At 51.8% G+C, this 12,306-nt stretch overlaps 1 protein-coding gene across 3 annotated transcripts in view; it reads right to left on the minus strand.

The window, feature by feature from the left end:
• Positions 1-12,306, minus strand: part of POU2F1 (POU class 2 homeobox 1) — a 112,180-nt gene that overhangs the window by 46,303 nt on the left and 53,571 nt on the right. For all 3 annotated transcript variants that reach the window (XM_073577116.1, XM_073577119.1, XM_073577117.1), the window contains exon 2: positions 261-323. In XM_073577116.1, the coding sequence (XP_073433217.1) occupies positions 261-323 (63 nt within the window). The remainder of the gene's footprint in view (positions 1-260; positions 324-12,306) is intronic.

Consider the following 12,306-nt stretch of genomic DNA (forward strand, 5'->3'; position numbering starts at 1 on the left):
CAGCAGGGGATTATTATTAACTCCTCATGGCCTGACAGGACGCACGTTACAGGGACTGCCTTCTACACTGGTCAGAGGTTGCCATCCATCCCTCCCCAATGACAAGTCCATGAAATACAATGTGCACGTCCTGAGCCCCCGCGTTTCCACATCACAAACCACAAATTGGAAGAATGTCCCTTCCCAATCTAGGAGGTGATGTTCCATAGAATAAGTGCGACCGCAGCGAGGAGGCCGAGTGCGGGCCAGCGGAGTAATACCTGTGTTTCCATCTCTACTCTCTGCTGATTTACTGTTTTCTGACGGATTGTTCATTCTTGCATCTGAAGAGAAAGAGAAAAAAAATTGTAATTGAAAAGAATAAAATTAAAAAAATTCTCAGATGAACAATAAAAATAAATCAACGCCTACAGATTAGCCATAGAAGTCACTGGTGGGATGGGACGGGAGCAAGTCTGTGCAGAGTGGAGATGCAGTGTGCTGAATAGCAGAGCTTATCGTCACCACTTCTGTACATGAAGCTAAAGCATTGCTGAAAGTAACAGCTGCCAATAACTCAAATTCTCTCCTGGTTCAAGGAGAGCGTAATTCACAACTTTGGGGGGCATGCTCGACCTCCGCTCCACTCAAAGGGAGTTCTACAGAGCCCCCCGATCCTGCAAATGTCCCCTCACTTCCCGGCCTCTGGGCCATGTCATCTCTCCCTTTCACAAGTAAATTGGGACTGTGCCTTGAAATTGAATTTCCTCGCTTTCGAGAACGGCCGCGGGATTCAGGGCATCATATTTTGGCCTCCGCTGTTTGCAGGGAGCCATTTTGCCGCCGTCGCTTCAGATGGTGGAAATTACGGGGCTTGTGTGAAATAATCTGGCACAAATCTCTGTTTCTGCGATGGACTATATATATTTATTAATGCACAGGTTTTCCCTATTACTTTTGGGGCACAAATTACCGGCTTCACCTAATCCCTCTGAGCCCGCAGCGCAAACCCCTCCATATATCAGTCATATAGGTTATATACAATGTTCATGCAGGCCGCACCACGTCCGCTCCGCACAGACTCCGGATTCTAGGGCGTCTGGGCGAAACACTAGTGACTGCTTGTCTATGGCAGAAGGCAATTATTTGCAGAAAATTCGCAGAAAGTGAGCATGTACGACCGCTGCCACGATCACAGACGATCAGAGCAGCGGCTTTAGATGACCAGCAATGCTTCATTCACACATGAATTAGGACCCCCGTGCTTTTCAGACTCATGGGGTCCATCGAGTGGGTGCAAATAAAAAAAAAAAAAAAAAGGGGACAGCAAGCAGGTGCAAATAAAAAGGAGAAAGCGAGAAGGTGCAAATAAAAAAGAGGAAAGCGGGCGGATGCAAATAAAAAAAAAAAAAAAGGGTACAGCGAGCGGGTGCAAATAAAAAAAGGGGAAAGCGGGCGGATGCAAATAAAAACGGGTACAGCGAGCGGGTGCAAATAAAAAAGAGGAAAGCGGGCGGATGCAAATAAAAAAAAGGGTACAGCGAGTGGGTGCAAATAAAAAAAAAAAAGAGGAAAGCGAGCGGGTGCAAATAAAAAAGAGGAAAGCGGGCGGATGCAAATAAAAAAAAGAGGAAAGCGAGCGGGTGCAAATAAAAAAAGAGGAAAGCGAGCGGGTGCAAATAAAAAAAAGGAAAGCGAGCGGGTGCAAATAAAAAAAACGGACAGCGAGAGGGTCTAAAAAAAAAAAAGCGGGACAGTGAGTGGTTGCAAAAAAAGTCATGAATATAAAAAAAAAAAATTGCACAAAATGCAATAAAAAGAAGGTCTGCAGTCCTGTGTTATATATAAAGGGGGTCCATATACACTGTGTTCCAAATTATTATGCAAATGATATTTTTCTTTGATTTTCCTAAATAGTCGGTACAAATGACAGTCAGTCTAATAAAAGTCATCACCGGTTAGACAGTACAATCTCCAAATTGAATAAAAACTCAAATTGCACTGTTCCAAATTATTAGGCACAGTAGAATTTCTAAACATTTGATCTGTTTTAACCCCTTCACCCCCAAGGGTGGTTTGCACGTTCATGACCGGGCCAATTTTTACAATTCTGACCACTGTCCCTTTATGAGGTAATAACTCTGGAACGCTTCCATGGATCCCGGTGACTCTGACACTGTTTTCTCGTGACATATTGTACTTCATGTTAGTGGTAAAATTTCATTCAAATAACTTGCGTTTATTTGTGAGAAAAACGGAAGTTTGGCGAAAATTTTGAAAATTTCGCAATTTTCCAAATTTGAATTTTTATGCCCTTAAATCACAGAGATACGGCACACAAAAAACTTGATAACTAACATTTCCCACATGTTTACTTTACATCAGCACAATTTTGGAACCAAAATTTTTTTTTGTTAGGAAGTTATAAGGGTTAAAATTTGACCAGCGATTTCTCATTTTTACAACACCATTTTATTTTTAGGACCACATCACATTTGAAGCCACTTTGAGGGGTCTATATGATAGAAAATACCCAAAAGTGACACCATTCTAAAAACTGAACCCCTTAAAGTGCTCAAAACCACATTCAAGAAGTTTATTAACCCTTTAGGTGCGTCACAGGAATTTTTTTGAATATTTAAAAAAAAAAAAAAATGAACATCTAACTTTTTTTCATAAAAAAAATACTTCAGGTTCAATTTTTTTTATTTTACCAAGGGTAACAGGAGAAATTGGACTGCAAAAGTTATTGTGCAATTTGTCCTGAGTACGCAGATACCTGATATGCGGGGGGGAACCACTGTTTCAGTGCATGGCAGAGCTCAGAATGGAAGGAGCGCCGTTTGACTTTTTCAATGCAAAATTGGCTGGAATTCAGATTGGACGCCATGTCACGTTTGGAGAGTCCCTGATGTACCTAAACAGTGGAAACCCCCTACAAGTGACCCCATTTTGGAAACTAGACCCCCCAAGGAACTTATCTAGATATGTGGTGAGAACTTTGAACCCACAAGTGCTTTACAGAAGTTTATAACGTACAGCGGTACAATTAAAAAATCATATTTTTTCCACAAAAATGATCTTTTCACCCCAATTTTTATTTTCCCAAGGGTAACAGAACCCTAAAAGTTATTGTGCAATTTGTCCTGAGTACGCTGATACCCCACATGTGGGGGTAAACCACTATTTGGGCGCATGGCAGAGCTCGGAAGGGAAGCAGCGCCATTTGACGTTTTTGGCTGGAATTGAGATCGGACACCATGTCGCGTTTGGAAAACTCCTGATGTACCAAAACAGTGGAAACCCCCCCACAAATGACACCATTTTGGAAACTAGACCCCCTACGGAACTTATCTAGATGTGTGGTGAGCACTTTGACCCCCCCAGTGCTTCACAGAAGTTTATAATGCCCGGGCGTGAAAATAAAAAATTTGTATTTTTCCCACAAACATGATCTTTTAGTCACCATTTTTTTATTTTCCCAAGGGTACCAGGAGAAATTGGACCCCAAAAGTTGTTGTCCAATTTGGCCTGAGTATGCTGATACCCCATATGTGGGAGAAAACTACTGTATGGGCACATGTCGGGGCTCGGAAGGGAAGTAGTGACGTTTTGGAATGCAGACTTTGATGGAATGGTCTGCGGGTGTCATGTTGCCTTTGGAGAGCCCCTAATGTACCTAAACAGTGGAAACCCCCCACAAATGACCCCATTTTGAAAACTAGACCCACTAAGGAACTTATCTAGATGTGAGGTGAGCACTTTGAACCCCCAAGGGCTTCACAGAAGTTTATAATGCCAGGGCATGAAAATAAAAAAATCGTATTTTTTCCAGAAACATGATCAATTAGTCCCCAATTTTTTCATTTTCCCAAGGGTAACAGGAGAAATTGGACCCCCAAAAGTTGTTGTCCAATTTGGCCTGAGTACGCTGACACCCCATATGTGGGAGAAAACTACTGTATGGACACACGTCGGGGCTCGGAAGGGAAGCAGTGACGTTTTGGAATGCAGACTTTGATGGAATGGTCTGCGGGTGTCATGTGCGTTTGGAGAGCCCCTGATGTACCTAAACTATTGAAACTCCCCACAAGTGACCCCATTTTGGACACTAGACCCCCCACGGAACTTATCTAGATGTGTGGTGAGCACTTTGAACCCCCAAGTGCTTCACAGAAGTTTATAACACTCGGACGTGAAAATAAAAAAATCATTTTTTTCCACAAAAATGATATTTTTGCCCCCAATTTTTTATTTTCCTAAGGGTAACAGGAGAAGTTGGACCCCAAAAATTGTTTTGCAATTTGTCCTGAGTAGGCTGATACCCTACATGTGGGGGTAAAACACTGTTTGGGCGCATGGCAGAGCTTGGAAGGGAAGGAGCACCATTTGACTTTTTCAACTCAGAATTGGCTGGAATTGAGATCAGATGCCATGTTGCATTTGGAGAGCCCCTGATGTGCCCAAACAGTGGAAACCCCCAATTCTAACTCCAACCCGAACCCCAACACACCCCTAACCCTAATCTGAGCCCTAACCCTAGCCCTAACCCTAGCCCTAGCGGGAAAATGGAGATAAATACTTTTTTTTTAATTTTATTATTTTTCCCTAACTAAGGGGGTGATAACGGGGGGTTTGATTTACTATTTATGGCGGTTTTTATGTTTGGCGGCTGTCGCACGCTAAAAGACGCTTTTTATTGTAAAAATAGTTTTTGCATCACCACATATTGAGAGCTATAATTTTTCCGTATTTTGACCCACCGAGTCATGTGAGGTCTTATTTTTTGAGGGACGAGTTGACGTTTTTATTGGTACCATTTTCGGGCACGTGACATTTTTTGATCGCTTTTTATTCCTATTTTTGGGACGCAGAATGAACAAAAAACCAGCGTTTCATGAATTTCTTTTGGGGGGGGTGCGTTTACACCGTTCCGCGTGCGGTAAAATTGATAAAGCGGTTTTATTCTTCGGGTCAGTACGGTTACAGCGATACCTCATTTAGGTTGTTTTTTTATGTTTTTGTCGGTTTTATGCGATGAAAACTATTTTATATAAAAAATAATTATTTTTGCATCGCTTTATTCTGCGAGCTATAACTTTTTTATTTTTTCGCTGATGATGCCGTGTGGCGGCTCGTTTTTTGCGGGACAAGATGACGTTTTCAGCGGTACCATGGATATTTATATGCGTCTTTTTGATCGCACGTTATTACACTTTTTGTTTGGCGGTATGATAATAAATCATTATTTTTTTCTTCGTTTTTTATTTTTATTTTTTAATGGGTTCGCTAAAGGGGTTAACTAATGGGACAGTTTTATAGGGCGGGTCATTACGGACGCGGCGATACCTAATATGTGTACTTTTATTGTTTTTTTTTTATTATTTCCAAAAAATGGATTTATTGGGGGAATATTTTTTTTTTTTTTTTCTAATTTATTTGGGGATTTTTTTTTAATTATTTTAACACTTTTTTTTATTTTATTTTTTTACTTTATTAAATAGTCCCAGGTGGGACATCACTGTCCTGTGACAGATCGCTGATCTGTCACATCACAGATCACTGTGACAGATCAGCGATCTGACACAGGCACTGCAGAAGGCTTCCTCATGCCTGCGCTTTGCAGGCACTGAGGAAGCCAGCTTCCTCAGGCCCCCGTCGCCATCTTGGATTCGGGGGCCTGGAGGAAAGGAGTCCCCCGCAGCAGCGCTGCACATTGCGCTGCCGTGGGGGGCTCAGGGAAGCACGGAGGGAGCCCCCTCCCTGCCGATGCTTCCCTTTAACTCCCGGTACACCGCGATCATGTTTGATCGCGGTGTGCAAGGGGTTAACGTGTCGGGGCGGTCCGTGACCGCCCCTGACACATTGTGCCGGGTGTCAGCTGTGATAATCAGCTGACACCCGGCCGTGATCAGCGACGCTCACCACGTGGGCGCCGCTGATCGCGCCCGACGTACTATCCCGTCCATGGGCATAGGGGCCCGGGTCACATGGATGGGATATACCGTCGGATGTCAGGAAGGGGTTAAAGAACTGAAAATGCTCATTTGTGGAATTTGCAGCATTAGGAGGTCACATTCACCGAACAAAAAAGCTATTTAACTCCAAAACATCCTAACAGGCCAAGTTACATGTTAACATAGGAACCCTTCTGTGACATCACCTTCACAATTCTTGCATCCATTGAACTTGGGAGTTTTTGGAGAGTTTCTGCTTGGATTTCTTTGCATGAAGTCAGAATCGCCTCCCAGAGCTGCTGTTCTGATGTGACCGGCCTTCCACCCTCATAGATCTTTTGCTTGATGATACTCCAAAGGTTCTCTATAGGGTTGAGGTCAGGGGAAGATGGTGGCCACACCATGAGTTTATCTCCTTTTATGCCCATAGCGGCCAATGTCTCAGAGGGATTCTTTGCAGCCTGAGATGGTGCGTGGTCATGCATGAAGATGATTTTGCTCCTGAAGGCACATTTCTGCTTTATATACCATGGAAGACAGCTGTCAGTCAGAAACTCGATATACTTTGCAGAGGTCATTTTCACACCTTCAGGAACCTTAAGAGCCCTACCAGCTGTTTCCCCATGATTCCGGCCCAAAACATGACTCCTCCACCTCCTTGCTGACGTCGCAGCCTTGTTGGGACATAGTGGCCATCCACCAACCATCCACTACTCCATCTATCTGGACCATCCAGGGTTGCTCGACACTCATCAGTAAGTCTTCATGTATGTCTGGGCCCACTGCAACCATTTCTGCTTGTGAACACTGTTTAGGGGCGGCCGAATAGTAGGTTTATGCACCACAGCATGCCTTTGAAGGATCCTACACCTTGAGGTTCGAGGGACTCCAGAGGCACCAGCAGCTTTAAATATCTGTTTGCTGGCTTGTAATGGCTTTTTAGCAGCTGCTCTCTTAATCCTTTGAACTTGCCTGGCAGAAACCTTCCTCATTCTGCCTTTATCAGCACAAACATGTCTGTGCTCAGAATCAACCACAAATCTCTTAACAGTACGATGATCACGTTTAAGTTTTTGGGAAATATCTAATGCTTTCATCTCTTGACCAAGGCATTGCACTATTTGATGCTTTTCAGCAGCAGAGAGATCCGTTTTCTTTCCTAAATTCCTTGAAATCTGTGCCCTGCTTAATAATGTGGAACATCATTCTTACGTAGTTTTCCTTTAATTGGGCTCACCTGGTAAACTAATTATCACAGGCATTTGAGATTGATTTCAGTGATCCAAAGAGCCCTGATACACAATACCATCTATGAGTTTATTTGAAAAACAAAAAATTACATCTTTATGACACTTAAATCCAATTTGCATAATAATTTGGAACGCAGTGCATTAACATGTTTGTAGAATGGGGCGAAGTTACAGTCATTCATCTCGTGATCAGAAACCACAGTGGTGACTTGTTCGTCACCCTCCTATAGTAACTGAACAGCTTGGATGGAAAAGTAGAGCTTCCGGCATTCAGACACAAAACTCTTGAAATGACTCCAGAAAGTAGCAGGTGCGCACCCAGGCAACTATTCACAGCAGTGCTATAAAGTGACCCTGAAACTTAGCAACCTAAACTTTATATAGTACTAGCGGAAGAGCCCGGCGATGCCCAGGTATAGCAATTAACTGTGGTCAGTTATAACAAATTATATTGATTATATTGCACATAAAAACATTTCACATCATATATTCAACACTACAGATTTGCAACACAAATTAACTAAACGATCACCCAAGTATTGATACACCTCATGCTTCTGCTTTTTACACAGCCTCCTCCCTGCACCTCACGCTCCTCCTTTTAGTATCAAGCCACAGGGTATAAATACCGTCCCGCTCTCCATTCGCTCTCCATTCGCCATCCCGCTCTCTCCCTCCACAGCCTGTCTGTACTGGCCGTCCTGCTCTCTCACTAAGCAGTCCAGCTTTCGGTCCACTGTCACTCTCTCTCCTTCCGCAGCCCATTCTCCAATCATCGTCCTGCATTCTCCCCTCACAGCCCCGCTCTCCACTGGCCGTCCCGCTCTCCACCTCAGCAGCTCCGCTCTCCACTGGCCGTCCCGCTCTCCACCTCAGCAGCCCCGCTCTCCACTGGCCGTCCCGCTCTCCACCTCAGCAGCCCCGCTCTCCACTGGCCGTCCCGCTCTCCACCTCAGCAGCCCCGCTCTCCACTGGCCGTCCCGCTCTCCACCTCAGCAGCCCCGCTCTCCACTGGCCGTCCCGCTCTCCACCTCAGCAGCCCCGCTCTCCACTGGCCGTCCCGCTCTCCACCTCAGCAGCCCCGCTCTCCACTGGCCGTCCCGCTCTCCACCTCAGCAGCCCCGCTCTCCACTGGCCGTCCCGCTCTCCACCTCAGCAGCCCCTGTCTCCACTGGCCGTCCCGCTCTCCACCTCAGCAGCCCCTGTCTCCACTGGCCGTCCCGCTCTCCACCTCAGCAGCCCCTGTCTCCACTGGCCGTCCCGCTCTCCACCTCAGCAGCCCCTGTCTCCACTGGCCGTCCCGCTCTCCACCTCAGCAGCCCCTGTCTCCACTGGCCGTCCCGCTCTCCACCTCAGCAGCCCCTGTCTCCACTGGCCGTCCCGCTCTCCACCTCAGCAGCCCCTGTCTCCACTGGCCGTCCCGCTCTCCACCTCAGCAGCCCCTGTCTCCACTGGCCGTCCCGCTCTCCACCTCAGCAGCCCCTGTCTCCACTGGCCGTCCCGCTCTCCACCTCAGCAGCCCCTGTCTCCACTGGCCGTCCCGCTCTCCACCTCAGCAGCCCCTGTCTCCACTGGCCGTCCCGCTCTCCACCTCAGCAGCCCCTGTCTCCACTGGCCGTCCCGCTCTCCACCTCAGCAGCCCCTGTCTCCACTGGCCGTCCCGCTCTCCACCTCAGCAGCCCCTGTCTCCACTGGCCGTCCCGCTCTCCACCTCAGCAGCCCCTGTCTCCACTGGCCGTCCCGCTCTCCACCTCAGCAGCCCCTGTCTCCACTGGCCGTCCCGCTCTCCACCTCAGCAGCCCCTGTCTCCACTGGCCGTCCCGCTCTCCACCTCAGCAGCCCCTGTCTCCACTGGCCGTCCCGCTCTCCACCTCAGCAGCCCCTGTCTCCACTGGCCGTCCCGCTCTCCACCTCAGCAGCCCCTGTCTCCACTGGCCGTCCCGCTCTCCACCTCAGCAGCCCCTGTCTCCACTGGCCGTCCCGCTCTCCACCTCAGCAGCCCCTGTCTCCACTGGCCGTCCCGCTCTCCACCTCAGCAGCCCCTGTCTCCACTGGCCGTCCCGCTCTCCACCTCAGCAGCCCCTGTCTCCACTGGCCGTCCCGCTCTCCACCTCAGCAGCCCCTGTCTCCACTGGCCGTCCCGCTCTCCACCTCAGCAGCCCCTGTCTCCACTGGCCGTCCCGCTCTCCACCTCAGCAGCCCCTGTCTCCACTGGCCGTCCCGCTCTCCACCTCAGCAGCCCCTGTCTCCACTGGCCGTCCCGCTCTCCACCTCAGCAGCCCCTGTCTCCACTGGCCGTCCCGCTCTCCACCTCAGCAGCCCCTGTCTCCACTGGCCGTCCCGCTCTCCACCTCAGCAGCCCCTGTCTCCACTGGCCGTCCCGCTCTCCACCTCAGCAGCCCCTGTCTCCACTGGCCGTCCCGCTCTCCACCTCAGCAGCCCCTGTCTCCACTGGCCGTCCCGCTCTCCACCTCAGCAGCCCCTGTCTCCACTGGCCGTCCCGCTCTCCACCTCAGCAGCCCCTGTCTCCACTGGCCGTCCCGCTCTCCACCTCAGCAGCCCCTGTCTCCACTGGCCGTCCCGCTCTCCACCTCAGCAGCCCCTGTCTCCACTGGCCGTCCCGCTCTCCACCTCAGCAGCCCCTGTCTCCACTGGCCGTCCCGCTCTCCACCTCAGCAGCCCCTGTCTCCACTGGCCGTCCCGCTCTCCACCTCAGCAGCCCCTGTCTCCACTGGCCGTCCCGCTCTCCACCTCAGCAGCCCCTGTCTCCACTGGCCGTCCCGCTCTCCACCTCAGCAGCCCCTGTCTCCACTGGCCGTCCCGCTCTCCACCTCAGCAGCCCCTGTCTCCACTGGCCGTCCCGCTCTCCACCTCAGCAGCCCCTGTCTCCACTGGCCGTCCCGCTCTCCACCTCAGCAGCCCCTGTCTCCACTGGCCGTCCCGCTCTCCACCTCAGCAGCCCCTGTCTCCACTGGCCGTCCCGCTCTCCACCTCAGCAGCCCCTGTCTCCACTGGCCGTCCCGCTCTCCACCTCAGCAGCCCCTGTCTCCACTGGCCGTCCCGCTCTCCACCTCAGCAGCCCCTGTCTCCACTGGCCGTCCCGCTCTCCACCTCAGCAGCCCCTGTCTCCACTGGCCGTCCCGCTCTCCACCTCAGCAGCCCCTGTCTCCACTGGCCGTCCCGCTCTCCACCTCAGCAGCCCCTGTCTCCACTGGCCGTCCCGCTCTCCACCTCAGCAGCCCCTGTCTCCACTGGCCGTCCCGCTCTCCACCTCAGCAGCCCCTGTCTCCACTGGCCGTCCCGCTCTCCACCTCAGCAGCCCCTGTCTCCACTGGCCGTCCCGCTCTCCACCTCAGCAGCCCCTGTCTCCACTGGCCGTCCCGCTCTCCACCTCAGCAGCCCCTGTCTCCACTGGCCGTCCCGCTCTCCACCTCAGCAGCCCCTGTCTCCACTGGCCGTCCCGCTCTCCACCTCAGCAGCCCCTGTCTCCACTGGCCGTCCCGCTCTCCACCTCAGCAGCCCCTGTCTCCACTGGCCGTCCCGCTCTCCACCTCAGCAGCCCCTGTCTCCACTGGCCGTCCCGCTCTCCACCTCAGCAGCCCCTGTCTCCACTGGCCGTCCCGCTCTCCACCTCAGCAGCCCCTGTCTCCACTGGCCGTCCCGCTCTCCACCTCAGCAGCCCCTGTCTCCACTGGCCGTCCCGCTCTCCACCTCAGCAGCCCCTGTCTCCACTGGCCGTCCCGCTCTCCACCTCAGCAGCCCCTGTCTCCACTGGCCGTCCCGCTCTCCACCTCAGCAGCCCCTGTCTCCACTGGCCGTCCCGCTCTCCACCTCAGCAGCCCCTGTCTCCACTGGCCGTCCCGCTCTCCACCTCAGCAGCCCCTGTCTCCACTGGCCGTCCCGCTCTCCACCTCAGCAGCCCCTGTCTCCACTGGCCGTCCCGCTCTCCACCTCAGCAGCCCCTGTCTCCACTGGCCGTCCCGCTCTCCACCTCAGCAGCCCCTGTCTCCACTGGCCGTCCCGCTCTCCACCTCAGCAGCCCCTGTCTCCACTGGCCGTCCCGCTCTCCACCTCAGCAGCCCCTGTCTCCACTGGCCGTCCCGCTCTCCACCTCAGCAGCCCCTGTCTCCACTGGCCGTCCCGCTCTCCACCTCAGCAGCCCCTGTCTCCACTGGCCGTCCCGCTCTCCACCTCAGCAGCCCCTGTCTCCACTGGCCGTCCCGCTCTCCACCTCAGCACCCCTGTCTCCACTGGCCGTCCCGCTCTCCACCTCAGCAGCCCCTGTCTCCACTGGCCGTCCCGCTCTCCACCTCAGCAGCCCCTGTCTCCACTGGCCGTCCCGCTCTCCACCTCAGCAGCCCCTGTCTCCACTGGCCGTCCCGCTCTCCACCTCAGCAGCCCCTGTCTCCACTGGCCGTCCCGCTCTCCACCTCAGCAGCCCCTGTCTCCACTGGCCGTCCCGCTCTCCACCTCAGCAGCCCCTGTCTCCACTGGCCGTCCCGCTCTCCACCTCAGCAGCCCCTGTCTCCACTGGCCGTCCCGCTCTCCACCTCAGCAGCCCCTGTCTCCACTGGCCATCCTGCTCTCTCCCTCAGCAGCCCAGCTCTCCACCTGCGTCCTGCTCTCTCCCTTAACATCTCCGCTCTCCACTCGCCATCACACTCTATCCTTCCTCAGCCCCGCTCTCCAACTGCTGTCCCGCTCTCTCCCTCTGTAACCCGTCTCTCCATGCACCGCCCCGTTCTATCCCTCCGCAGCCCCGTGCTCTCTCCCCCCACAGCCCCGCTCTCCACTCATCATCCTGCTCCATCCCACCACAGCCCCTTTTTCAATCCGTGTCCCGCTTCCTCCCTCGCAGCTTCGCTCTCCACCCACGTCCCGCACTTTCCCTCTGCAACTCCACTCTCCACCCGTCAGTGGGTGTGGCTATGGCTTGATTATATATATATATATATATATATATATATATATATATATATATATATATATATATATATATACACACATATATATATATATATATACACACACATACACACACACACACACACACACACTCTCATTAGAGATAGATAGATATGGTAGAGATATATCTATCTATCTATCTACACTAGCTAATG

The sequence above is a fragment of the Dendrobates tinctorius genome, unplaced genomic scaffold (genome assembly GCF_039654945.1).
Source record: "Dendrobates tinctorius isolate UK_male_01 unplaced genomic scaffold, ASM3965494v1 ptg000054l, whole genome shotgun sequence".
NCBI lineage: Eukaryota > Metazoa > Chordata > Amphibia > Anura > Dendrobatidae > Dendrobates > Dendrobates tinctorius.